Source organism: Sinocyclocheilus anshuiensis, unplaced genomic scaffold, assembly GCF_001515605.1.
Source record: "Sinocyclocheilus anshuiensis isolate Anshui unplaced genomic scaffold, SAMN03320099.WGS_v1.1 scaffold385, whole genome shotgun sequence".
NCBI lineage: Eukaryota > Metazoa > Chordata > Actinopteri > Cypriniformes > Cyprinidae > Sinocyclocheilus > Sinocyclocheilus anshuiensis.
In genome coordinates this window covers 1,895,666-1,922,206 of record NW_015539876.1, presented here as the reverse complement: position 1 = coordinate 1,922,206, position 26,541 = coordinate 1,895,666, and the positions used below count along the sequence as shown (strand labels likewise).

The 26,541-nt window shown below is 35.0% G+C and overlaps 2 protein-coding genes and 1 long non-coding RNA gene across 3 annotated transcripts in view; 2 read left to right on the top strand and 1 right to left on the bottom strand.

Annotated features, from left to right (window-relative positions):
* LOC107685323 (regulator of G-protein signaling 4-like) overlaps positions 1 to 2,988 on the top strand; it is a 3,624-nt gene extending 636 nt beyond the window's left edge. Inside the window, exons 3-5 of the mRNA XM_016481875.1 lie at positions 357 to 418; positions 1,656 to 1,819; positions 1,908 to 2,988. Of these exons, the coding sequence (XP_016337361.1) occupies positions 357 to 418; positions 1,656 to 1,819; positions 1,908 to 2,114 (433 nt within the window). The 3' untranslated portion in view covers positions 2,115 to 2,988. The remainder of the gene's footprint in view (positions 1 to 356; positions 419 to 1,655; positions 1,820 to 1,907) is intronic.
* A 9,198-nt stretch (positions 2,989 to 12,186) lies between these two features.
* On the top strand, positions 12,187 to 13,497 carry LOC107685322 (uncharacterized). Its single transcript, XR_001633939.1, has 2 exons — positions 12,187 to 12,663; positions 12,701 to 13,497. It is a non-coding gene; the product is annotated as an uncharacterized LOC107685322 (long non-coding RNA).
* An 81-nt stretch (positions 13,498 to 13,578) lies between these two features.
* LOC107685321 (regulator of G-protein signaling 5-like) lies at positions 13,579 to 21,689 on the bottom strand. The gene is made up of 5 exons (XM_016481874.1): positions 21,554 to 21,689; positions 20,055 to 20,168; positions 17,031 to 17,092; positions 15,380 to 15,546; positions 13,579 to 14,062 (listed from the first exon to the last, which is right to left on the bottom strand). Exons 1-5 carry the CDS (start codon positions 21,595 to 21,597, stop codon positions 13,901 to 13,903), a joined length of 549 nt encoding a protein of 182 aa, XP_016337360.1. The 5' UTR covers positions 21,598 to 21,689; the 3' UTR covers positions 13,579 to 13,900.
* Positions 21,690 to 26,541: the final 4,852 nt, after the last annotated feature.

Sequence of the window (26,541 nt, the reverse complement as noted above, 5' to 3'; positions counted from 1 at the left end):
TTCTCTAAAGCCAAAAGATTCATTTAATTATATGTTTTCTCCAACAGCGCCAAAGACATAAAGCATAAGATTGGCTTCCTGCTTCAAAAGCCAGATCCACCTCAAGATCAGAAGACTCTGAAGGAGAAGGAGAAGGAGAAGGTGGTGAACAGGTAAGGTTGGACCAACATGGCTTCCTTATAATATAATATAATATAATATAATATAATATTATATAATATTATATAATATTATTAATAAATAATATTATTTATATATATGATAGTATAGTATTTAACCATTACTGAAGCTAATCTGATAGTATTTACATTAACATTTATATTTTGTTGTATATGAATTCCTTCCTCTGATTCTAGAGTCCCTATTGCTGAAATTGAGAAATGGAAAACATCATTTAACAACCTGATTAAAAATGAAGGTAAGTGTCAAGATTATTTGGTTATGCAATAAAAAAATCAACCATCCTGATCAAATCGATGAACAGCCTGTAGCATATGATGAACAGCCTGTAGCATAGTAATGATTTAATAAGAAAGCCTGAGATGTCTGCACTGACCCTTGTTTATTCAGCCTTGTATTTGCTGTCAAAGAGCCCTTGGCCTCATTAATGTCTCTGTTAAAGGAGAATATGTTTCTGTCAGCCTGACAGGCCATGACCGTATTTTTCTCATGCCCCATGTGTGCTACATGTCTACAGACTGCACTGGTGGCCCCTGAAGAGCTTGAGTGTTCTGCTCTGGTGGGCTACAGGGGTCATCAACCACTAGGACAGTCTTTAGAGAATCCCCCCAAACTCAAAGTCCTGACCTCTTCATTCCAAAACCTCCTCAGCATCCGCTTCCTAGCATAGTAATGATTTAATAAGAAAGCCTGAGATGTCTGCACTGACCCTTGTTTATTCAGCCTTGTATTTGCTGTCAAAGAGCCCTTGGCCTCATTAATGTCTCTGTTAAAGGAGAATATGTTTCTGTCAGCCTGACAGGCCATGACCGTATTTTTCTCATGCCCCATGTGTGCTACATGTCTACAGACTGCACTGGTGGCCCCTGAAGAGCTTGAGTGTTCTGCTCTGGTGGGCTACAGGGGTCATCAACCACTAGGACAGTCTTTAGAGAATCCCCCAAACTCAAAGTCCTGACCTCTTCATTCCAAACCCTCCTCAACATCCGCTTCCTAAGAATAATGAGTTCAGATGGAGATTTGAATGCCTTCGGACCAGGGTTATTATAGTCACCTAAAATTAAAACTAAAAAAGAAAAAAGAAAAAAAACTTACTTGAAATTAAATAAATGTTAACTGAAATAAAATATACAAAAATGTAATTGATTTTTTTTTTATTTCCGCTATAGTTTCCTAAAACTAAAATAATTAAAACTAAAACGGAAAAACATTCTACAGACATTTAAAAACAACAAAAACAAACACAAATGACAAAAACATTAAAAATGACAAACTTCAACTAAAATGAACATGAAATCAGAATATATAAAATAAATTTGATTTCAAAATATTATCAAAAGAAACTAGTATCTCAGTGATACTTAAATAATGCTGCTTCTGACTGTAATTTGGATATTATATTATATTGTTGAATATATAACGCAATTTATTATTTTTTCAGTACATTGAGTCTCACTGAAATTCTTTCCTTTCAGATGGCCTGAAGGCTTTCACTTCCTTTTCACAGTCCGAGTACAGTCAAGAGAACATTGAATTCTGGGAAGCCTGTGAGGATTTCAAGCAGACATCAGTGGACAAGATGAATGTGAAAGCTAGAAAGATATTTGAGCGATACGTTGAAGTCGATTCCCCTAGTGAGGTGAGAGTGCTGCTTGACTGCAGTAGGTCTATTCCCTTATCACATATAAAATGTACTCATAAATCTCCATTATTATTATTTTTTTTAGGTGAATTTGGATTCGGCCACCAGAGAACTCACTAGAAAGAATCTGGAAAGATGCGACTCATCCTGTTTTGAGGAGGCTCAGAGCAAAATCTTCACCCTCATGGAAAAGGACTCGTACAGGCGCTTCCTGAAATCCAAACTGTTCCTGGAACTGTCTCGACCACTGTTGGACAACAAACCCTGTAGTTTAGAGAAGAAAGGAAAATGACACGTTTCTGACCACGGTCAGTGCTTGCCAAGTTATGGCTAACCTGAACCATCTCCTCCTAGATGAACAAAGTATATGACGAACTTTGCCATAATGTGACTTCCACTCATTTCGGCTGTCTAAAGCTTGTTCACGTTTCAGTGTAAAACGGTGGAGTTGTAACTCCAGAGCCAAACTACAAATCATTAAATGGTTCAGTCATTGTGATTGTAACACTTTTAGCTTTGCAGCAGCATTAAGAGTGTGTAGTTTCACTGCTTGAGCATGATCTAAATGGGTTTTGTGCAGGCAATGTTTTTACTGACAACAGAAATAACCCGCATCTACTCCTCAACCTTGAAATTCCATTGAATTGGCTTTGGGAAAACAATATACCTGTGACGTAGTTTAAATGACTGTTACAGACAGAAAATGTTTTTTGCTTAGGATTTTTTTTAAGCTCTGATGAGAATAGGACCATTAACATCACTAAAATATAACCAATTGTATTCTCTTTACTCTTGTAATGCTCTGTAATACATATATTTACATATGTTTATGTATAAGCTCTCTTAACTTTAAAGGTGATGTCCGTTCTTTCTACTTCAAATGTGAAATTTCCAGCATTTCATTTTTCTTTTGGCCGCTCTTCAAAATCCACAAAATGACAAGTGAATGTGATAAATGTGCATGTGCAATGTATTACCTGTCACTGCAAATGATTTAGGATGCATTCAGTAGTGAAACTGTGTCTTGGCTGTAAGGCAAACTTTACATATCAAATCACAAATGCTCCTGTTAGAATAAATTGCCAAATGTGAGTTGTTTACATATTTGTTTACTGGTTCCATCTTTATTTTTTACATATTTATGAATAAAATGACATCATAAAATACATTTTTTATGACCGTCTCCATCCTTTTGGTTTCCAAAATAATAATTGATCCAACAGACAACTAACAATTTGACATTTTAAAACAACATGCAATTGAAGATTCATTCTTAAGATTTTGTATACCCATATATATATATATATATATTTTTTTTTTTTGAGAGAGAGAGGGAGAGAGAGAGAAAGAGAGAGAACAAAGTGAGTAATTCTTGACTATTCAAAACTGGGTAGTCAGCCATTCATATATCTTCAGAAAATAAGTCATAGTAAATAAGTAAATTAATAATATTACCATTAATAAAGAAAATTGTTTTTTATAAAAATGCTATAGTCAGATATTGTGAACAGAATGTTTTTTTATAACTTTTTTTTTCTTTTCTAGTATTTAGTATTTAAACAAAGAAATGCATTTGGTTGCTGTCTATATCTATATCTCGTTACTAAAAGCAGAATCTTGAAAGTTTCTTCCACCATTTTTTTGACAAGCTTCATGTCAATAACCATTATCTCTCAAAACACGATAATGAGCACCCAGCTTGAGTGTGACGTAATTGAGGATTGCACGTTGTATATGGATGTTTAGGACGTTGAGTAAAAGAGTACAGGAAGTTAAGATAACTCAAAAACTATAAAGTTCTCTCATGGGTATTTCTCAGATAGTCCTAAAATTACAGAGACCATTAGAAAACTATGTAGCAAGACTCTGTAACTGTCCATTTCAGTCAGATTACTTATTAACTATTTATATTGATACATTCATCAAGTATCCTATTCGTAGATACACCAGAAACAATTTGTTCAATATTTCTCCTTCCTAAGGTACACTGATAAAGAATGGTTTAAAATGAACCTCTTAAAAGACTCTTAAAACAACTCTTAAAAGATTACCTTGGCAAAGTCAGTGTGACCTAGCTCACATGAAAGCACATGGTTTTAATTAAGAGTGTTTGAAGATGTTTGAAATATTGTGAGAGAGCAGTCAATACTCTTTTTGAATATATGGAATATATTATCTAGTCTCATCTCATCTCTCATTATGTTTAAAACAACGCAGAGAGATTTTATGAAGTAAAAAGTGCACAAAGAGGCTGAGCTGGAATGGATTCTTTGCAAGATGGGAACATTCATAGATGGGATGGGAACATTCAGTTCTGATGTCTGTCGTGCTTCCCTTTTGAAGTGAGAAACAGAAAATCTAGGGATGTAAACAAATGATGTGACACTTCAAAAGTGTATTATACTCAAATGAAAACATAAACAGAAATGGAGTAATGAGTGAAAATGATTAATGTAAAGTATTGCTGTACATCTCACACAGAGCTTTAGGGTACAAAGGAAAAGATTTTCGAAGTGTATGATGATTGAAAACTTGAATGATGTAGCAGCTGTGAAAAGAAATGATCAAAGACGCTTTACTGAAAATCATTTCAAAATAAAGGCAGCAAAGGGATATATACGGTACATATATATAAAATTAAGACCCCCCAGGGAAACAGTGGCAGAAATGGTATAAAATAGTAGCTTATAGATATTGAGACAATAAACATAGGAAAAGAGTAAAATAATCAAATAAATATAATAACAACAAATAAATAACAACTTCAGTAAATGATAAACCATTTACAGATCATTTTGAACACTCTTTATTGGAACAACAAACCTTTCCCTGCTTTTAGTAACCAAACAATTTAACAGCTACAATGCTGAAGGCATGTTTCAGAAATGACTCTCTGTTGTGATTGTCACAGTCACTGAGCCCACATTGCACATGCTTCAAAACAAATCGATTTTTTCCTCACTTATGGAAAACAATTTGTTTCAGTATAGGCATCCTCAATCTTCCTGCCTGTCAACTATATCTCTAGTGCCATTTTTAAGTGGATTGGATCTTGCGTTGAATTAAACAATTTGTTTAATTGTTGAAAAACCATTGATTTAATTCTTTTGAACAAAAATGAAAACCATAAAGCTCAATTTTAAAATTTCACAAAATAACTGTATATACATGCTCAAATTATTTTATATGTATAACAATAATAATATACAATTTATTTTGATGTTTAAATTATTATTATTATTATTATTATTATTTAAAATTATTTAATTACAATTTGAAATTTACTGGCCACATGTATAAGTAATATTTTGCAGTGATTAGCAACAAACTGTTGTTTAGGAAAATGTTGTGGTGGTGTTTCAATTTGGTGTTTTGGGAAAGAAAACATTTTCAAAATGGCCCCCGAGGGCCTTTCAGTCCTGAACAAAAATGAAAACCATAAAGCTCAATTTTAAAATTTCACAAAATAACTGTATATACATGCTCAAATTATTTTATATGTATAACAATAATAATATACAATTTATTTTGATGTTTAAATTATTATTATTATTATTATTATTATTTAAAATTATTTAATTACAATTTGAAATTTACTGGCCACATGTATAAGTAATATTTTGCAGTGATTAGCAACAAACTGTTGTTTAGGAAAATGTTGTGGTGGTGTTTCAATTTGGTGTTTTGGGAAAGAAAACATTTTCAAAATGGCCCCCGAGGGCCTTTCAGTCCCTTTGCACCCTATGCTTTCTATTAAATTAAATTCAGGACAAAGGAAAATGCAAGTGAAACTGAGATATTGCTGATGACTTTGAGTGAAGGTCATTATGTACGCTGCCATTATCGCCACAGTTTTTGACAGTCCAGCTTTGAATATAATAGGTAAACATTTTACAAAGTTATTCAAGCCATATTATGTGCTCACATTTGCCTACAAAACAACCTACAAAAACAATTCAATAACCATCTGCATAGCTGTTTTAGATTCCCAAAAGGAACATGTGACTTCTCAGCACCCCTCGTCTACACTGACTTGACATGTTTTGCCTTTGCCTGCAGTTACAGAGGAGCAAATGAGCATCTGGTAAAGCAGAGAACAGGCTGTTTTTCTTGACCGATTTATCTCTTTCTCTCTCTCTGTTCTCTGTTTTGTGTTCTCTGTTTCGCAGCAGGATCTTGCTGCAGGACAGCAGGCTGCTCATTATGGCTCAGCACAGGGCTTGATGTAATTACACTCTGCTCTGGCGCTTCAGGTGCTGGAGTGCCTGTTTTATCATTGTTATTGAAGTGGGCAGCTTTTCAAATGGCAGACACACACAGAACAGCAATGAACTTGCTTGAACCAAAGAAGAATATAGGCCATATTTGTATTCTGCATCTGAATATCTATTTATCAGGAAACATTAGAGGCCGAATTAACCGAGTTTGTTTTCAGTGCACTGACTGAACACCTCTAGTCTAGTCTAGTTTAACCAGGTGCTAGTCTAGTGCTTCCCAAGGGTATTTAAATGAAGTCAAAAGCTGTTGCGATTTTTTTATCTCACAATTTAGACTTTTTTCTTCTTCTCAGAACTGTGTGATATAAACTCGCAAGATGTTAACTCGGAATTGCAAGCTGTGAATTTGCAAGAGAAACAGTCATATATTGTTATTCTTGGTGTATAATTTGCCATTCTGAATTTATATCTAAGACAAAAATGTCAGAATTGCAAGAAAAAAAGTCTAAATTGTGAGATAGAAGGTCGCTATTACCTTAATTATTATTTTTGAATTCTGGCAGAAACAGGCTTCCCTAGAAATTGCCCCAACCCCTTATATAATTCATGGTGATGCCCAAAACCCATAATTTGCCACAATAAGAGGGAATAAATGTGCAATTTCAGACTCACAACTACTTCATAGAAAGTATCATTTCAAAAGGGACACTTATACACTTAAAGTACTAATATACTTTTAAAGCAACTAATAGTTTTGTGTATTTCTGCGACTTTAGAGCCCCCTACAGTTAAGTGAGTGGAATTCACTGTCGTAAATATACCACTGTCGAAATTACTGCATTTGTTGTTGACGTAAAGCAATCCACCCTTTAAACTGGAAATTTGTACTCCTAATCAAACATGCGGTGCATCCGAAATCGCGTACTGTCTGAGTATACTGTATTTGAATTAGAATTTACTACATCCGCCGTGTTGCTACTGTCACGACCTACCAGTGTCCGTTGCGTCACTTCACTGCCATTTGATAACTTCTCTCCCGTGGCTTCATGGGACAGTAAAGTGTCCATCGTATGCGCACTTCAGAATCACGCCTGAAGTAGAACAGTAGGTCATCCAGGTAGACTTGCCGCCTACTGTTTTTCAAAATACTATGAATTATTATACTATATTGTGGGGAACTATGCGATTTCGGATGCAGCGTCCCAAAAAAGACGTCAGTGAACCATGAGAAAGATTTTGAAACTGATATTTCAAGGTAAAAAAAACCCCCGTACCATTGCTTTAAAGTACTATATGTAACTTTAAGTTACTTATATATACCAGTTACCTGCAAGTTATAAGTTACCTTACCTTACCTAAGAGACAGTGTTGTACTTTTTTTCTGAGAGTGTATGAAATGCATTAAGGACATAGCTGTATCAATATAAGAAAGTCATTATGGAGGTTGCCATTACCATCACAATCACAGTTATTTTGACAATCCAGCTTTGAATATAATAGGTAAACATTTTACAAAGTTATTCAAGCCATATTATGTGCTCACATTTGCCTACAAAACAACCTACAAAAACAATTCAATAACCATCTGCATAGCTGTTTTAGATTCCCAAAAGGAACGTGTGACTTCTCAGCACCCCTCGTCTACACTGACTTGACATGTTTTGCCTTTGCCTGCAGTTACAGAGGAGCAAATGAGCATCTGGTAAAGCAGAGAACAGGCTGTTTTTCTTGACCGATTTATCTCTTTCTCTCTCTCTGTTCTCTGTTTTGTGTTCTCTGTTTCGCAGCAGGATCTTGCTGCAGGACAGCAGGCTGCTCATTATGGCTCAGCACAGGGCTTGATGTAATTACACTCTGCTCTGGCGCTTCAGGTGCTGGAGTGCCTGTTTTATCATTGTTATTGAAGTGGGCAGCTTTTCAAATGGCAGACACACACAGAACAGCAATGAACTTGCTTGAACCAAAGAAGAATATAGGCCATATTTGTATTCTGCATCTGAATATCTATTTATCAGGAAACATTAGAGGCCGAATTAACCGAGTTTGTTTTCAGTGCACTGACTGAACACCTCTAGTCTAGTCTAGTTTAACCAGGTGCTAGTCTAGTGCTTCCCAAGGGTATTTAAATGAAGTCAAAAGCTGTTGCGATTTTTTTATCTCACAATTTAGACTTTTTTCTTCTTCTCAGAACTGTGTGATATAAACTCGCAAGATGTTAACTCGGAATTGCAAGCTGTGAATTTGCAAGAGAAACAGTCATATATTGTTATTCTTGGTGTATAATTTGCCATTCTGAATTTATATCTAAGACAAAAATGTCAGAATTGCAAGAAAAAAAGTCTAAATTGTGAGATAGAAGGTCGCTATTACCTTAATTATTATTTTTGAATTCTGGCAGAAACAGGCTTCCCTAGAAATTGCCCCAACCCCTTATATAATTCATGGTGATGCCCAAAACCCATAATTTGCCACAATAAGAGGGAATAAATGTGCAATTTCAGACTCACAACTACTTCATAGAAAGTATCATTTCAAAAGGGACACTTATACACTTAAAGTACTAATATACTTTTAAAGCAACTAATAGTTTTGTGTATTTCTGCGACTTTAGAGCCCCCTACAGTTAAGTGAGTGGAATTCACTGTCGTAAATATACCACTGTCGAAATTACTGCATTTGTTGTTGACGTAAAGCAATCCACCCTTTAAACTGGAAATTTGTACTCCTAATCAAACATGCGGTGCATCCGAAATCGCGTACTGTCTGAGTATACTGTATTTGAATTAGAATTTACTACATCCGCCGTGTTGCTACTGTCACGACCTACCAGTGTCCGTTGCGTCACTTCACTGCCATTTGATAACTTCTCTCCCGTGGCTTCATGGGACAGTAAAGTGTCCATCGTATGCGCACTTCAGAATCACGCCTGAAGTAGAACAGTAGGTCATCCAGGTAGACTTGCCGCCTACTGTTTTTCAAAATACTATGAATTATTATACTATATTGTGGGGAACTATGCGATTTCGGATGCAGCGTCCCAAAAAAGACGTCAGTGAACCATGAGAAAGATTTTGAAACTGATATTTCAAGGTAAAAAAAAACCCCGTACCATTGCTTTAAAGTACTATATGTAACTTTAAGTTACTTATATATACCAGTTACCTGCAAGTTATAAGTTACCTTACCTTACCTAAGAGACAGTGTTGTACTTTTTTTCTGAGAGTGTATGAAATGCATTAAGGACATAGCTGTATCAATATAATAACGTTGTTTTGGTATTTTTGGGTGTTTGTTAAAAGAAAAAAAAAAACAGTTTTATAAACCAAACTTAACAGTTCATTATTTAGATTTCCTAGAATGTACATTCACCTATGTAAATCTTGGTCATCCAGGTAGACTTGCCGCCTACTGTTTTTCAAAATACTATGAATTATTATACTATATTGTGGGGAACTATGCGATTTCGGATGCAGCGTCCCAAAAAAGACGTCAGTGAACCATGAGAAAGATTTTGAAACTGATATTTCAAGGTAAAAAAAAACCCCGTACCATTGCTTTAAAGTACTATATGTAACTTTAAGTTACTTATATATACCAGTTACCTGCAAGTTATAAGTTACCTTACCTTACCTAAGAGACAGTGTTGTACTTTTTTTCTGAGAGTGTATGAAATGCATTAAGGACATAGCTGTATCAATATAATAACGTTGTTTTGGTATTTTTGGGTGTTTGTTAAAAGAAAAAAAAAAAAACAGTTTTATAAACCAAACTTAACAGTTCATTATTTAGATTTCCTAGAATTTACATTCACCTATGTAAATCTTGGTAGCCATCAAAAACACAGCAAATTCACAGCTGTATCTTTAATGAGAGCGGTCTGGTTTTACTACACAAATGACCATATGAAGTGAGTATTTAGAGAGCATTATCTCTCCTTCCATCTGAGCCCTGCACAGTCGTTATCTGGTTTCTGGTTTTGTTTTTGTGTGTACGAGCCACATTTGTTTCCATTTGTGTGCATGCGCAAATAGCAGGAACAGCATTATTGTGCCATAAGGGCATGATTAGTATCCTGTTCCACACACACACACACTCTCACACTCTTGTGCGATGTTATAGCTTCAGCTCGAGCTGTCGTAAGTCTGGTGTTAATACCTGGATAAGATTTAATATTGTTTGGCCTTGGTATGGTATGACTGTTGTACATCGTTTCAGCACTGAGGCAATTGTGTCGAATGAGGACTGTCATAAAAATAAATTTGGCATGTGAACTGACAGGCTATTTGTGAACGGATATACAGATGTACAGTGGCCATAAAAAGTATTTGAACACATAATGTATGAATTTATTTGCATTATAACAAAATTTCAAACCCTGTGGCATTTATTTTTTTTAAAGAGGCATAGCACAAACACTTTTCAAACAAAACATTTTACAATAAAAAGTTAATTTAAATGATAAAACAGTATATTGTTAAAAATGAAGATGAAAGTATTTGCACATTTTCTGAAGAAAATGTTCTTAGGTCATTTGACTGATTCATACACTACAGCTGTGTAAAACTTTGGAATCAGTAAGTATTTTTTTAATTATTAATTTTTTATTCATGTTTTATTCATCAGAGAAGTGACAGTGAAAGAGTAATGAGTCAGCTTATAATAGAATGTTCAAAAGGGTTTAACCTTGTTTCAGCCGAGATTAATTGGATGTGTGCATTTGCTGTTTAAATGAAATTAGTTATGTTCTTGTATGTCTTTGATAAAAGCAGCAGAACAAAAACAATTTAATAAAGAACAGTTTTGATGATCCTGACCTACAGTCTGGACATTGACAAAGCAAAATGGAGATGCTCTTTTGTTTGGCATTTATGAAAAGGGTGCCTTTTTGATGCAACTCAAGAAATGTCTTTCGGTTCCACCAGTACACAAGGGGTTTAAGCCACAGTCACGAGTCTACGCCTATTTCTAGGAATGAGAGTGGTAATGAATGTGAACATGTTTGCGTCTGACATTGTTTATTTTGGCAACCTCCCATCGCCCATCTGCTTCATCTCAATTTTCCACCTCTCTCTTCCTCTGTCTTTCTTGTTATATCTTTCTATTCTTCACACATTGAGTGGATATATCTTATCACGGTTGTGTGAATAAAATACTCTGGTCGAGTGGCTAAAGGAAATGGATGAGAGAGCTTGCAGTACAGGAAGTCAGGAAGCAGTTCCATTATTATTCAAATTTGGCATTTTAACAACGTTCTCTTGGGAATACAGATATTACTGAAATTCCATGCTTGCCAAAATGGAGTACCATTAAACAACGCTGAGTAATTCCATGATGATTATAGAACAACTATAATACAGAGAGGAGGAAAACAAAGCTTAACTTTTAAGTGTTTGATTTACTTTTGCTGATTTACTAGTTGTTATATCTTTCTATTCTTCACACATTGAGTGGATATATCTTATCACGGTTGTGTGAATAAAATACTCTGGTCGAGTGGCTAAAGGAAATGGATGAGAGAGCTTGCAGTACAGGAAGTCAGGAAGCAGTTCCATTATTATTCAAATTTGGCATTTTAACAACGTTCTCTTGGGAATACAGATATTACTGAAATTCCATGCTTGCCAAAATGGAGTACCATTAAACAACGCTGAGTAATTCCACGATGATTCAGAACAACTATAATACAGAGAGGAGGAAAACAAAGCTTAACTTTTAAGTGTCTGATTTACTTTTGCTGATTTACTAGCCTTGCTTGGTAAAGAAAAGGACAAAATCAGGCCTCATATTTTTTTAGAAATAACAGAAAGGACACAATCTTATCTTAGTCATTTTTACCTTGAAGATCAAACAAACAGACAAGCAATCTTAAAGATAATAAATTAAAGTCATTTGTAAAAGGCTGATATGTACATCGAATACAAATAATCTTCAGAACTTTAATGTGATTATGGATTTTATATGATCAACTACAAACATACATGCATATAGTTTTATGCAGATTTCTTGTATAAGCAAGGTACTCTGTCAGTCCTTACTGACAATTTTTAGCCCCAAAAAAAATCATAATTTTAAAATATGTATATTTTTTAATTGACTAAAAGAGCTGTTACTGCTCTTAAAATTCAAACAAACAGACAAGCAATCTTAAAGATAATAAATTAAAGTCATTTGTAAAAGGCTGATATGTACATCGAATACAAATAATCTTCAGAACTTTAATGTGATTATGGATTTTATATGATCAACTACAAACATACATGCATATAGTTTTATGCAGATTTCTTGTATAAGCAAGGTACTCTGTCAGTCCTTACTGACAATTTTTAGCCAAAAAAAAATCATAATTTTAAAATATGTATATTTTTTAATTAACTAAAAGAGCTGTTACTGCTCTTAAAATTCTTTTGGGATTAGTTCAATTTATCTTGAATTTAGTTGGTGATGCCCAGTTATTGATGACCACATGAAACTAAACCTGTCCTGCAGTGAACTAATAATTTGCTTTTGGAACATCAGTAAGGACTTCTGGAGGCATCTACCACTGCTCATAATATGAATGAATGTTATTAGATTTAGTGACATAGCTACACACAGTATAATAAATAAACATGCAAGAGTATATGTGTCTGTGAAACACACTTTAAATAAAAACATGCAAAAGGACACTGAATATCACACTTGTGGGTTACATATGTTTGATATGCCGTTCTATCTGCAATAACTTGACTTACAACTCACGACTGTCTGCACATGCTAAGGGCAAATAATAGATGCTAACTTCAATAACATTTTGCAGTAATAATTCTTGTTTAGAGTATAATAGTTTATAGGTATTACAGTGTGTATATATTTATGTTATTGTGATAAATGGTTGCTGTAGAAAGTCGAAAAAAAAAAAACACTTGGATGTTTAGGGTTTCCATGACTTAATCTAAATGTTTTCTGCTTTTAAAGTGGCATGGGAATAAACATTTCTTTTAGAATAAAAAATTATGTGCCCAGTGCTTTATAGAGATTCCCTCCTACTTGAAATTCCCATCTTAGCAACTTTCAACAACGGTAACCCAAACAACAAGTTCCCAGAGACTGGAGTGCATCTTAACATGTCACACTTTTTTTTTTAGCTTTGACTTATAGTGAAGCTTTCAATACAAAGTGGGTCATTTCCCCATGATTTCCATTGGTTTACCATTTGGGCATTTTAATGTTAACACAGACATTTCTAAGAAAAAGCCCACACTCTCCCATTCCCATTCCCCAGCCTCTTCCCCTTGATGAACATCTAAGATGAACTTAGATGCTTGGGTCAGAACGTCCTCATCAAAAGTACATGTACCACTTCTGCACTTATCCGAAAAGCCATAAATGACAAGCGGGGATCAGTTTAAGTCTTTATTTAGTCTACAGGGATCAGAGTGTGACTCCAATTAATAGGACATTATATATACAAGATTTTAAGAGGCGCTTCAAATCCTTGGCATTTTGCACTTGTACAAATTAAATGATTGTTAATGACAAATCACACTTTTATAAGGAACAATGCATACTGTCTCTTAAGCCCTAATCAACTTCTTTTATTAAAGTTCTTGACTTTGACATTCAGAGCACTGGGCAGGAATCACATTAATTTTAACAATTTATGTTAAGATGTTTTTGTTAGCAGTGGACCAGTTCAGTCAGCTGCAGGGGGACATTGCAACTGTGCCTGGTGTTTTCCACTTTTACCAAATAAAAAACTGTGGTATCGTTTAATGAGTTTTAGAAGTGTGTCAGAAATGTGTATTAAAGACTTTTAGTTTGAGTAAAATGATATGAATTTGTGACCAAAGGACTGAGTCTCCCTGCAGCTGGACAAGTCGGTTTACTTGAGGAGTTCCTGGTACTGCTCAGACCGCAGGAACCGACCGAAGGAGTCTTTCTCCATCAGGGTGTAGATCCGGCTCTGAGCCAGCTCGAAAGAGGAGGGAGAAAGATCCACCAGGTTCCTCAGAGTCACATCTTTGGTGAAGTGGTCGATGTTCACCTAAAAGCATGATATTGGGGATAAGGAGGAAGTGTGTAAAAGTCAGTCACAAAATGCTTAAAATTGGACAAAAATAATGAGTAAGAAACACATTATTTCAACTTTGACAGTGTCTCAGCACTCTAGGAGGGCTGTGGAGCAATCTGTCTTCTGGAACAAATTCAGACAATTTGACTGATTCCCTGCAGTTTTTACGAATACAGGCTGGATTAGAGAATTGTATTCATTTTTATTTTCTTCCTGACCATCATGTTGACCATATCAGTTTCCTTACATAATCTGATATAGAGAAATGCCTCAAAAGTCGTTGACTTGTTAATTATTAAATTTTTGTAAGCAGCAACCATTTGTTTCCATTTGTTTTGAATGTGTCTTACCCATTTATTTTTTTTAAATAATTGTTTTATGTTTAAATGTATTTAGATTTAGTTTTGTTTTATTGTAATATGCACAATCAAAGTGTTTGATCATAATAATGAAAGAACAGAACTAAAAAAATATCAGTACAAAATATTGATGCGGAAACAATCACAGAATTAGAAAAAGTTATATTTAAAATGGCAATGAGACACTGTTTGCATTTCATTGATTTTAAAAATCGTTATGGTCACTAAGAAACAAATGGCTATTGTTACATTTATCAAAATTTGGTATGTTGTCTAATGGCTGTTACATAACAGGTAATTTAAACCTCAGCACACGGCTGTGCAAACATCCTGATACAAATATTTTTTTTTTTAAATAACATGATAATTTACTGAAATATTTTTTAACCTTTAAACAAAAGGACAGCATGAGTTTAAATGTGGGTTTTAGTGGCACAGGGTTAGAACCTACAACTTTTTTGGCTATTAGAAAAATTATACATTAAATTACCTTACTAATACCTGAGTGGACAACAGCATTTTCATTAGGTTATATCGAGCTCAAGATGCTTAAATATCAAATATGAGTAACCAACAATCATGTAGATAAAACAATATGCCTAAATTATATATTTCAGATGCAGAACACAAGCTTATGCTAACCTAAAAAAATAACTTGAAGGAGCGGTACCTTAACGGCACTTTCAAGTTTTTATACAGTAGCTCCTTGGGGACATTTTTTATACAGTAGCTCCTTGGGGGGAGAACATTGGCCTCAGCGTTTATACAGTGATCTAAACAACTGATACGAAACATATTTTCACAGGAGATGAATAACGAGTCTGATGGAGAGCTGCTTCCTTCTATTTCTGAAGCACTGCACTTTTTTATCTGAACTGTAAATCTGAGTGTGATTAGCACAAAAAAAAAAACAATGGCAAAACAAACAAACCTCTTTGGGCCCACCGGTCTGAATGAAGTCCTCATAAATCTTGTTTGCTTTGATGGCCATTTTCAGGGGGGACTTGGTCTTTTTGAAGTCCTCGCAAGCCTCCCAGAACTCAATATTTTCCTCGCTGAACTCAGATCTGAGGAAGCTTTTGAAGGTGGCCAGGCTGTCTATGGAATTAAAAATGTGGAAAAGCTATTAGAGTGAGTACAGCTCTGTGTGTTCTTTTTGTGCTATTGTGTTGGCGACAAGCTGCCACCGGAGACCCCGGTCCCACCAGCTCTTAACATCCTTATCCAAACATTACCGCCATGCACGCCTAGGGCAGGTGGCCAGGCCATCTATGGAATTAAAAATGTGGAAAAGCTATTAGAGTGAGTACAGCTGTGTGTGTTCTTTTTGTGCTAATGTGTTGGCGACACGCTGCCACCAGAGAACCCGGTCTCACCAGCTCTTAACATCCTTATCCAAACATTACCGCCGTGCACGCCTAGGGCACACAGCCCTTAATGCAATCCCTCACGAGTCCATGTTGTATAACAGCATGTGGTATTCAAGTACATGATTCACCTCTGTGGATCAACCAATGTAATTACTGACTATCCAATGCAGATTTATTTTAAGACTTGCAATTATTTATATGGGAATGGTGGGAATGGCGTTTTAGGTTCAACACAAAAGAAATGCTCTTATATTTGAATAAAAAATAAATATAAATATAAATAAATATATCTATATAATGCAGTTCGGACTGATTAGGCTAATCTGCAAACAATCCACTCTAAAATAAAATGAACACATTTTCCATGGCAAAATGCTATAATTAAACATGACAAACTGGCCTTGAAACAAATAATTGAATGAATAACAAAGATTTATTTTCCAAACTATAATTGACTAATTCAGCCCTTCTGTGCAGACAAAGGATCTTATTTTGACATTTTGTTTATTTACAGGTTTGCTTGTGTTTGTTTTTTTGTGAAAAACCAACAGTGAGTCAGATGGTCAGAAATGAGTTTTACAATGATAAATAATGAAAAGTTAAAGTTACACTTTAAAGTTGCACTACAGAAGTAATCGTTGTTCAAACTTCATTACAGCAAAGGCCTATTTACACCAAGTACAATAACCATAATGATAACTATATTAGCGTTCACACCATTGGATGATAACATTCTGTTTCTTATAAGCATGTGCTGCATGTCTGCCACTTTAAATGCTCAAACTCCTTAAAGTCGAGTGGATTCTCATTGGCTGTCAATGTTTTTATTGTTCATCCGCTGAACAAAGTCATTCTGAAAATGATTCCAGCAATATTATTCTTCTGTGCAGTTATCATTATAGGACTCTGCTGTTATGGACTCTACTAGTTATCGTCCTTGGTGTGAACGAGCCTTAAGCCAACAATGACAATTTATATTTTGAGCAGTCAAGTTCGATTTGGTGGGATATTTCAGGTTTACCTCATTCGTCTTTGCGTGTTCGTAAACTGAGAAAATAAGGTCTGCTTAATATAGCAGCACATATGCTACTTGCTCAGACTACAGAAGTTTTAAATATCTTTATCTTATAGGACTTTCTTCTTGCAATCAGATTCATCCCACGGAGAAGAGCAGTGACAACCTTGCAATTTTAAGATAAACATCATACTTACAGCTGTTGGAAAGGAACTTGTCAAGGGACTCACGCCACTGGGCTGCTTCTTCAGGTGTGGGTCTGAACAAAACAAGCAGATTCCTTCACTTAGTATTTTCCTCTTTGTATATGGCCAACAAGTTTCCAAACACAGTCAATGGTATAATATTTACATTACATGTAAAATTACATGTGATTAAGAAATATGGTACTTACACAGAAAGAAAAGGGCATTATTAGCAATATATACAGACAAACTTTTTGTTTTTGTTTTTCGAACAACCTAGTATGAGAGCCTGTTCTAGTACACCCCCAAAACAAAATCAAGACTTTGTATAAGAGCATAATAGTTTTGTGGTGATATGCTTTAGTTAATTTGTTTATTCATCTGCAATGCCTTGTGTCAAATGTATGCAAATTAGCACATTATAATTACTTAATAATTTGCATATCAATGTGGTGATTCTAATGACGTTATTGATTTTACTGTATTCAGCTGTCGTTTCTCCATTAAGTTAGCCTGTATACCCATGATATATTGCCTTAGCTAAACTTTAGCTAACTTATTACATGGTCGCTCATGAGTCATAGATGTTAGCAAGACAAATGAACTTTATTTGCCTTTTGTCTTTTGAATAATTAGCTGTAAAATGGAGGCACAGGTCTTTTGTTCATCACCACTCACCTCCACACCAAAACAAACACAACTTGAAAGGGAGGGAGGGCTTCACTTCTGCGGCTCTCTGCCTGTCTGTGTGTGATGTGCCGATCAATGTGTGCAATACTCTTATAATGCTGTGCTGCGCGCCGTGCACGGAGACGCAAAGGGGAGAAAGGCATCGGAACTGGAACTCGACAGAGTCTCAACATTTCCCGACCCGGCCTAATATTTAGATTTTTTATTTGTTTGACAGGGAAAGCTGTGCGCAAACAGAAACACGCACACATAATACATATATTCATTTATTTAAAAAAAAAAAAAACTCCCCAGAAAAAAGGACACTTTCTCTCGAGGAAGAAAAAGGGCAGGTGCTCAAGCCCCCTTTGATGTCTATGTGTGCACGTGCCTGGTCCAGTTCATAAACATGTCTTTCAGTCTAACTTGATTACTGATGTATTTTCTATTCACATGTCTTATCCTGCATGATTAGGATATTTATTATTATTTTTTTCTGCTTGAAAATTACAACCCATTATCAACACTTACATAAGGCATTACATAAGTAAAATGGAGCTGAAGTGGTCTGCAAATGTTTTTACGGTCAATTTGGACACAATTTTCATTATAAACAGACTCTTTTCAGTTTTCCATCACAGGATGTACTAATATGGCCTTCTTCATTTTTTTCTCTCTGACTCCCTTGCTCTCCACTGTTCAGCCCTTTTCTCCACACCTCAACCTTTTAGTTACGTCTGATAATCTGTATAATTATGGGCATTAATAGATGAATAGGTAGTTAGTGTGCTCTATTCTCATGCTTTTTTTATGAATTCACACTGAACTTTGCTTCTTTGCTGTAGCTTTCCAAGTTAGAACCTCATCATTTTCTACAGTATAATACTTAAAAATAGTTATCCACAAATAGGGCCAGACTAACATACAAACTATGGGGCTGAAGCCCCAGGGATCGAGCAATGAAGGTGCCCCTGACTGGTTGTGGAGGAGATAAAAAAAAATAGGCCTAGATTGATTGGCCGATGGCAGCTCCTGTACTTTCCCAGTGGGCCAATCGCCGAAACCCCACCCGCCCACTCATATTATTCATCCTTGTCCAGTGTCTGTGCTATTTCTCTCAAAAAGTTATGAGCGATGCAATATCTTTGCACTGGTTAAAACTAAAGTTGCAGGTATTTTTAATCACCTCAGCTTTACTGGAGCGCATGGGAAACAAACACCAAAAACCATGTGATGAAAAGGTGTTATCTGATTAAACCTTGCAGTGCAAGAGAACAGCTGGACCGGACCGGACCGGTGATTTTGGCACAATGCTTTCGCCGCTCTATTGAAGTGATAACCAGCACTTGATCCATATGAATTTAACGCACGACATAAGTATACAAGCATTTCAAACCACATAGCACCACCCCTATTTAGAAATATGGCATTTTGGTTATTATTGTTAATGTCACTATTATTATAAGTTACTGAAAATAAATATTGGCTAATATAAGGGCAAAACATTACTTTTATAGTGATTGTTTTAGTTTCATGTATTTAAGAATATATATATATATATATATATATATTACATAAAAAACACTCTTTTTCTATTATCTATCTAAGATTTATATTTGTGAGTAAAACGGTGTACAGCAGAAACTATAAAAAAAGACAAAATATATTGCAGGGACTATAGTAGCACCCTGAAGAAGGCTTGAAATGTGTGCTTGGCAAACAACATTAAGATGCTCTATGGCCTGTGGAACATATGCCTTTTTTTTATCCTCACAACATGAGTACCTTGGATTTACCTCTTTGTCCAGTGAGCACCAGTGGTTAACAATTTGGAGACCCTTGAAACACAATTCAAATTAGAGCTGAGCTAAGCTTTCGAAATGTTCTGTTTGCACTCAGAGGTGCAAAGCATCCCAGGATGACTGTTTAAAAACCATCAAACAATCTTTCTTAGATGATTTCCTCCTTTAAACATCATAGTGGATGATTTCCATCTGAAAACCCCCCAAAACCCCCCTGAAACGATTTCCACGTTTAAACATCATGGTTGATGATTTCCCCCATTTTAAGTGGATGATTTCCACCTGAAAACATACAACAATCATCCTGAAATTTCCACCTTTAAGTGCAAACAGAATATTTCGAATGGTCATTTCAGTTTTATTTTAATAAAAAAAAAAAAGTATTTAAACTAATGGTGACTTATGTTTAAATGGGCTCTTTGTATACACAGACTTTTTGGTCTAAATGAGTATGAGAGGTATGAGAAGAGACTGAAGAGCTGAAGTCCCCATTAGTAAGGAAAAGAAAAAGAGAGAGGAAGAGAAAACATTAGAAGGAAAGTGAACAGAGCCAACAGGAACTCACTTCTGAAGCTTCTCTGGTTTCTTCTCAGGCTTTTCTTGGTAGGGGATAATAAGGTCGATGGAATTCTCTGGCTTCTGAAGCAGAGTTCCCAATTTAGTCTTGATCTCCTTAGCCCTGAAGACAGCACAAATACAAACACATACAGATGTCCATTAGCGTGTTTAGCATACACCAATAAAGGATTCGTGTTATATATGAATGGAATTTCAAGTCAAATGTTGAGGACATTTCTAAAATGTACAACATACCTGTCAACAGATTATAAAATATCAGCCTAGCGTCATCTATTTTCTTCTGTCAAAATACACATATTGTTTTTACAGAGAATGATAATTTGTTCCATGTAGTTTTTATCCTTTTGCACGTCAGCTATAGAAACCTTTTCTTCACTGCTTATTATTGACCTGTACAGCTGTCATCAGTACAGTAATTACTACAGTTTGACAGATGACACAATAAAACAACACGTGTTGAAGGTGTTCAATTCACACCTATTCAGGACTGTTTCACACTCCCTGTAGAGATAAAAACAGATGCAATATCCTTTTTGTATGTTTTGTGACAAAAAAGAAAAACATATTCCTCCCAGATGACTGTGGATGAAGTGACGTCAACAAACTTGGTGATTTGTTGAGGTTTCGTGAACATCTTGCTGCCACAGACATATCTACTGTTCCAAAAATACTGACATCAATGCACACATTTCTCAGCTTAAAAAGCCCATTTATTAAAATTCTGATTTTATGGCTCAATTATCTAATGCAACATTATAAACCACCTCATGTTGCCATCTTAATACGTCTTCCTGATGTACAAATAGACTTTTCAGAAGTACTCCAGGCCCCGGGCCAGACATTAAGACCAACGCCAAGAACAGTGATAAACATATGTTTACACAATGAGTCAATAGCACAAATTGTTTAATCAGAGTATGGCCCAATAGTCACAATAGAAGTCCTCATTGCTATACTTCTATGCTAGTCTGTTCTCAGGAATTCTGCTCCAAATCTTGTTATGAACAGAGAACTAAACAAAGTTGAGAGTGTACTGGTTTTTGGTAACATTGGGGAACCTTGATGTTTTCAGAGACAAAACTAAGAAGAAGAAGAAGAAGAAAAAAAAAAAAACTAAAAGAAGTGGAAAATAAGATAAACTTAAAATATACCATACGATACATATGTACAATACAAAATTTACAATCCTTCAGATTCTATAAAATTTATATTGAATAATTGAAATTATTTAACCAAAAGACATCTCTGAGGCCAAATAATGAATAAAGTTTTCCTATATACAGTGATCAATACTCACTACCTAAACCTCATACAAAAAACCATACAGACTTTCTCAAAATGGTATTTTGAGAATTCCCAGCTGCTCCAGAATACACAGATATTGCAAAATACACAAGCACTGTTTCCCAAAGGAGGCTGCGAGTGAGTGAGGGAGTGAATTTTAAGTTAATACACGGTGCTGCTAAAATGTTTTAAAGAACTTACCTTTCCAGGCATGTCTGGGGCAGGGCAGCTAATCCTTTACACATTTTCTGATCTGTTCACTTTAGGTTTGTAGAGTTATTCCACCACACCAAATGAGTTGTTGTCTGCTCTCTCTTTTAGAAGCTGTCGTCCTGCTTCCCGCTATTATATGGAGAAAGTCTGCTGGCCCAAAGCCAACAACTCAAGAGCCAATCAAGTCCTGGCTTGCAATTACATTCAGAGCTTAGAGAGCTCTGGAGATAATCAACACAAGAGAGGAAATTTTAAACTTGCCAAAACACTTGAAACATCAGTACATAGCATTTTAGATAAATATCTATGCTTATCAACAGACAATTAAACCAGTTATTACTATAGAAACACAAAAAGCTGTTTTGTAAAGTAAATTTATACAACAAATGTTGAATATTAGTTACGCTTACATTAAACCACCTTCTTGTAAGTAGTTGTTTTAAACATACATGAACTATGATCATCTAACAAAGTCAGTCTAACCATAATTACTACTAGCTATCTACTAAACACAAGTATAACTTTTTTTGGATGGCCACAATCATAATTAGAAAGACCAAGACCTGTCGCAGTCTAAACTGGAACAGATGGAAGTAACTCTATTATATACCTTATGATAAATATAAAAGAGGATAATGTATTTAGAATGTCAGTACAACAAATTGACAAATTCATGTAAGCATAATGACAGTAAACTTAAAAAAATGGTGTGTTTATACAACTAATCTCCAAATACATACATTCATAAACAATGCATTAGCAAACTGTATTTTTAAAATAGTATCATAATTTGCTTTCCACTGGATTTTTTGAAGGTCTTTTCTGAAATGCAGTATTTTCATTATTTGCATTTAACTCATAAAAATAAGTAGAAATAATTAGGCATATGCTTTCTGTGTATTCATACAGTACATTCCCCAGAGTCATTAAAGTATAAAAAAAAAACATATTCAAATGTTCTTTCTGAGGAATGATAATGGAAAATTTGGACACAGTATTGTCTCTTTTGGAGACAACTAAACAAACTCTCAATTACACAGATCTGCTAGAACATTGCACAGTCAAAAAAAAAAAATTGCACAAGAAAAAAAAAAAAAAAAAAAAAAAAAAAAAGATGCAATGAAAAAAAGAAGCCAATCCCAATCAAAGGTAGCTTGAGAAATTTTTGATATATATATAATGGCGAAACAATATGAGCTGTTGTTGTTACAACAGTAAGATTTATGTAAAATTTATGGTGGAGTTTTGTTGTTTTCATAAACACCCTCAATAAATAAAATGCTCCCAACTATAATTTAGTGTTTTACTAAAATTACATAATTACATTTCACCAGAAGAGCATTGCATTTGTCTAAACTTACACTGTAAATGTCTTTTTTGTAATGATCGACCAAACTACCTGACTTACGGCATTTACTGTAAACTAAAGAATGCTGTTTTCATCAGAATTAAACCATACAGCAAGTTGTCATGCTACAATAAATGAGTCATCAATAAAACAAGCAATGCTATGAAGCATTTATGTAATCTGGGTAGCATATGGCCTGCATGTGACTTTCATAACATCCCCATACAATCTATTTTTTATGAAATATAGTGTGATAATAGGAGCGTCACGCTACAGCAATGTTTAAACGTTTTTTGTTTGTTTCCAGATACTGTATATATAGTGAGGAATAAATGTTATTATTCAATAATGCTATGCTAAATAATGCAAACGTGGCCAGTGGCAATGTTCATGGATTGGACAAACACAGAGCAGTTGGTAGGCGAAGGGTTTGTATGCTTAAGTCACTTTCATTGCTGAACTTGCGATCTTATTATCCACCTTATTCTTGACGAGCCTACTGCTTTTTGAATTATGGGTGGCACTTCTGGTTTGGGGAACTTCCATTCAAAAAAACTAAAACTAATCATTTTAAACCAGTGTTTCTCAACCCTGGTCCTAGGCGCCCCCCCCAGCACTGCACATTTTGTGTGTCTCCCTAATCGAACACCTGATTCAACTCATTAGCTCATTAAAAGAAACTCCAGGACCTGAAATGGGTGTCAGATAAGGGAGTCAAACAAAATGTGCAGTGTTGGGGGGCGCTCAGGACCAGGGTTGAGAAACACTGTTTTAAACCTTAAGGTTGCCCTACAAATAAAGCTTATCCGTCTATTTGACTGAATGAGCTGTCGATTTTCCTTCATGATTTATTTTCAGATATAATGAGAATAAACTAACTCATGGTATTTTAACATGACATATTATAACAAGAATATCTATGGCAAGATCCATTGTCACTGCTGTCAGGATGATGGACTGTCTGTGTCATGTTTTGCCCCTGTTTCTGTTCCCTGATTTGGTCACGTTCCTGTCCTCGTTTTGTTATTAGTTTGATTAGTCATCCCATACACCTGTGTTTCCCCAATCATCCCCTGTATTTAAGTCCTAGTCTGTGCAGTCTGTCTCCGTTGGCTCTACTCAGTACATTGATGTGTTTCTTGCTGTCTCCAGTGTCGATGTACCCTGTGGTCCATGGATTAAAGACTGTTTAATTTATTCCTCGTTCCTCACCATCACAGATTGTGACAGCTGCATTCTTTTCCTCATGATTATTTTCTTTTTTCTTTTCTTTGCATAGCACTGTAATAGCATGAAAAAGGACAACATACTGAACATTTGTGGTCTGTTCTCCTGATATAATTTATGACCCAGGTAGTGCACATACGTCTGCAAGATGTCTGTTAAAGATCGCTTCATCTGGAAAGCATCTGCTGTGTACAAACATCTGATAGATGTCTTTCAGATGTCAGTTTCATATACATTCTAAATCATAAACATCTTAAAGACATTTTCTAAACGTCTATTTGACTTCTGACAGGAAACGTCCTATAGACGTTTTGCAGATGAGCAAACACTCTAAAAAATACATCTTGCAGATGTACATGCAGAAGTCAAAAAGAAGTCTCTGTGATGTACGTGTGCTATCAGGGCCTCCTCTCTGGACGTCTAATGGGGTGGAGGGATAGAGTTGTGGGTATGGTTAGGGTGTGGTTGGATATTCTAGCTCCATCCATTAGGCACAAATTACATTCGCTCCTCCTCAGTTACAAAATCGCAGAATTGCAAAATGTAAACTCAGAATTCAGAGAAAAAAAGTTGAGGGAAAAAGTCACAATTCTATAAACTGTGAGTTGTGAAAAACAGAATCAGAATTCAGAGTTTAGGCCAATAGTTTAGGCCTATATGTCGCAATTTAGATTTTTTGCAGAATTGCGGAAAAAAAAGTCCAAATAGTGAGATAAAAAGTTACAATGACCTTTTTTATTACTTGGCAGAAACATGCTTCTATATTATAAAGTATAAATGCATTAAGTATAGCGTGACTATTTCAATTAGCTATTTTGGTTGTTCAGAGCTATCTGACATATCTACTATAAAAATTGGTCTTTTTTGGGGTAATCATTGTACTGATCAAAACTCCATATACGGGCTCTCTCCCTGTGCAAAGCTCATATCAGAAACTCAACTTGCTGTGTATCATGTTCGGATAACATTTATGTCCAATGATTGGGCATTTGTACAACAATTACTCTCGACTTCAGCAAAATTAAACAATTTTAACCTATAATAGACATGCTTGCCAGACAGGAAAGCAAGCAAAGCTTTTCTCCAACGTGCTAGCAGGAATTTCTGCAAACACTATTATCACCTAATTGCAGGTTTTTGTCTCAGTCCAAACAGTTTGTTTAGACTTGCAGCTAATGCTTTGGCAAGTCATTTCCTTCAAAATCACACAACGGAAGGAACTGATAAATTCATATCATTGTTTTAGGGGCTGGCGCTCAATGATTTTATGATTATAGTTGAACCACCTTTCACTTCTGTTTTAATAAAGCCACAAACCCTGTTACATAATCTCCATACAATTGTTTTTTAAGGACTAATTATTAATAAAGAAATGTGAACCATGGTACTCCAAATTGTAAGCAAATTCATTATTAAAAGGTTTATATGAGGGTCTTTTGATTTTTGATCAAAACTTTTTTGATTTCAGAACTTAAATCTTTCACAGTCAGAAAGAGCATTTGAAACCATTTTTATTGCAAATAAGCTGCAGTCACAAAAGGAGAGAATACAATAAGATACTATTATTCCTGAACACCAGAATTACTAGTGATAAAATATGTGAATGTTTTCCGAACCTTGTGTTGTTTCTAGTTGTATGTAGCATCTAGCTCTGTATACTTAATCTGACGGATCCCAGTTGCATTGTTTATTAACATGTGCTGTTGTTTTAGCAGCCAGTTCACCAAAGAAATGATGGAAATCATATAATGACACATCCATTTCATTTATTACAAAAGAGGAAGTGGACAATAACTTGGTTTAAAAAAAAAAAAAAAAAAAAAAGAGTTAAAACTGAGTATATATTCGCACCTATGCGTCTGACCTGCTCCAAGGTATAAAAAAATTAAATCCATCAATTAACCAATTAATAAATGAATCGATTCGCAATTACTAGCAATTCATTAATTATAATAATGTAAACTACCATATGCACACTACTGTTGAAAAGTTTGTTCCTTTTGAATTTTCAGATTATATCAGACTCCTGGAAAAATGCATCATGGTTTCCACAAAAATATTAAGCTGCACAACTGTGTTCAGCATATAATAATAGTAACAAATGTGTCTTGAGCATCAAATCAGCATATTAGAATGATTTCTGAAAGATCATGTAACATTGAAGACTGGAGTAATGGCTGCTGAAAATTCAGCTTTGCCATCAAATAAATAAATGACGTTTTAAAATATATTGAAACATTATTTGCGATTGTAATAGTACTTCACAATATTGCTTTTTTTCTGTATTTTTTTTTATCTAATAAGTGCAGCCTTGGTAAGCATAAGAGACTGTTTCAAAAACATTTAAAACAGTATTGCATTTTTTTTTAATGCACCCTTTAATGAAAATGATGCCAAGAAC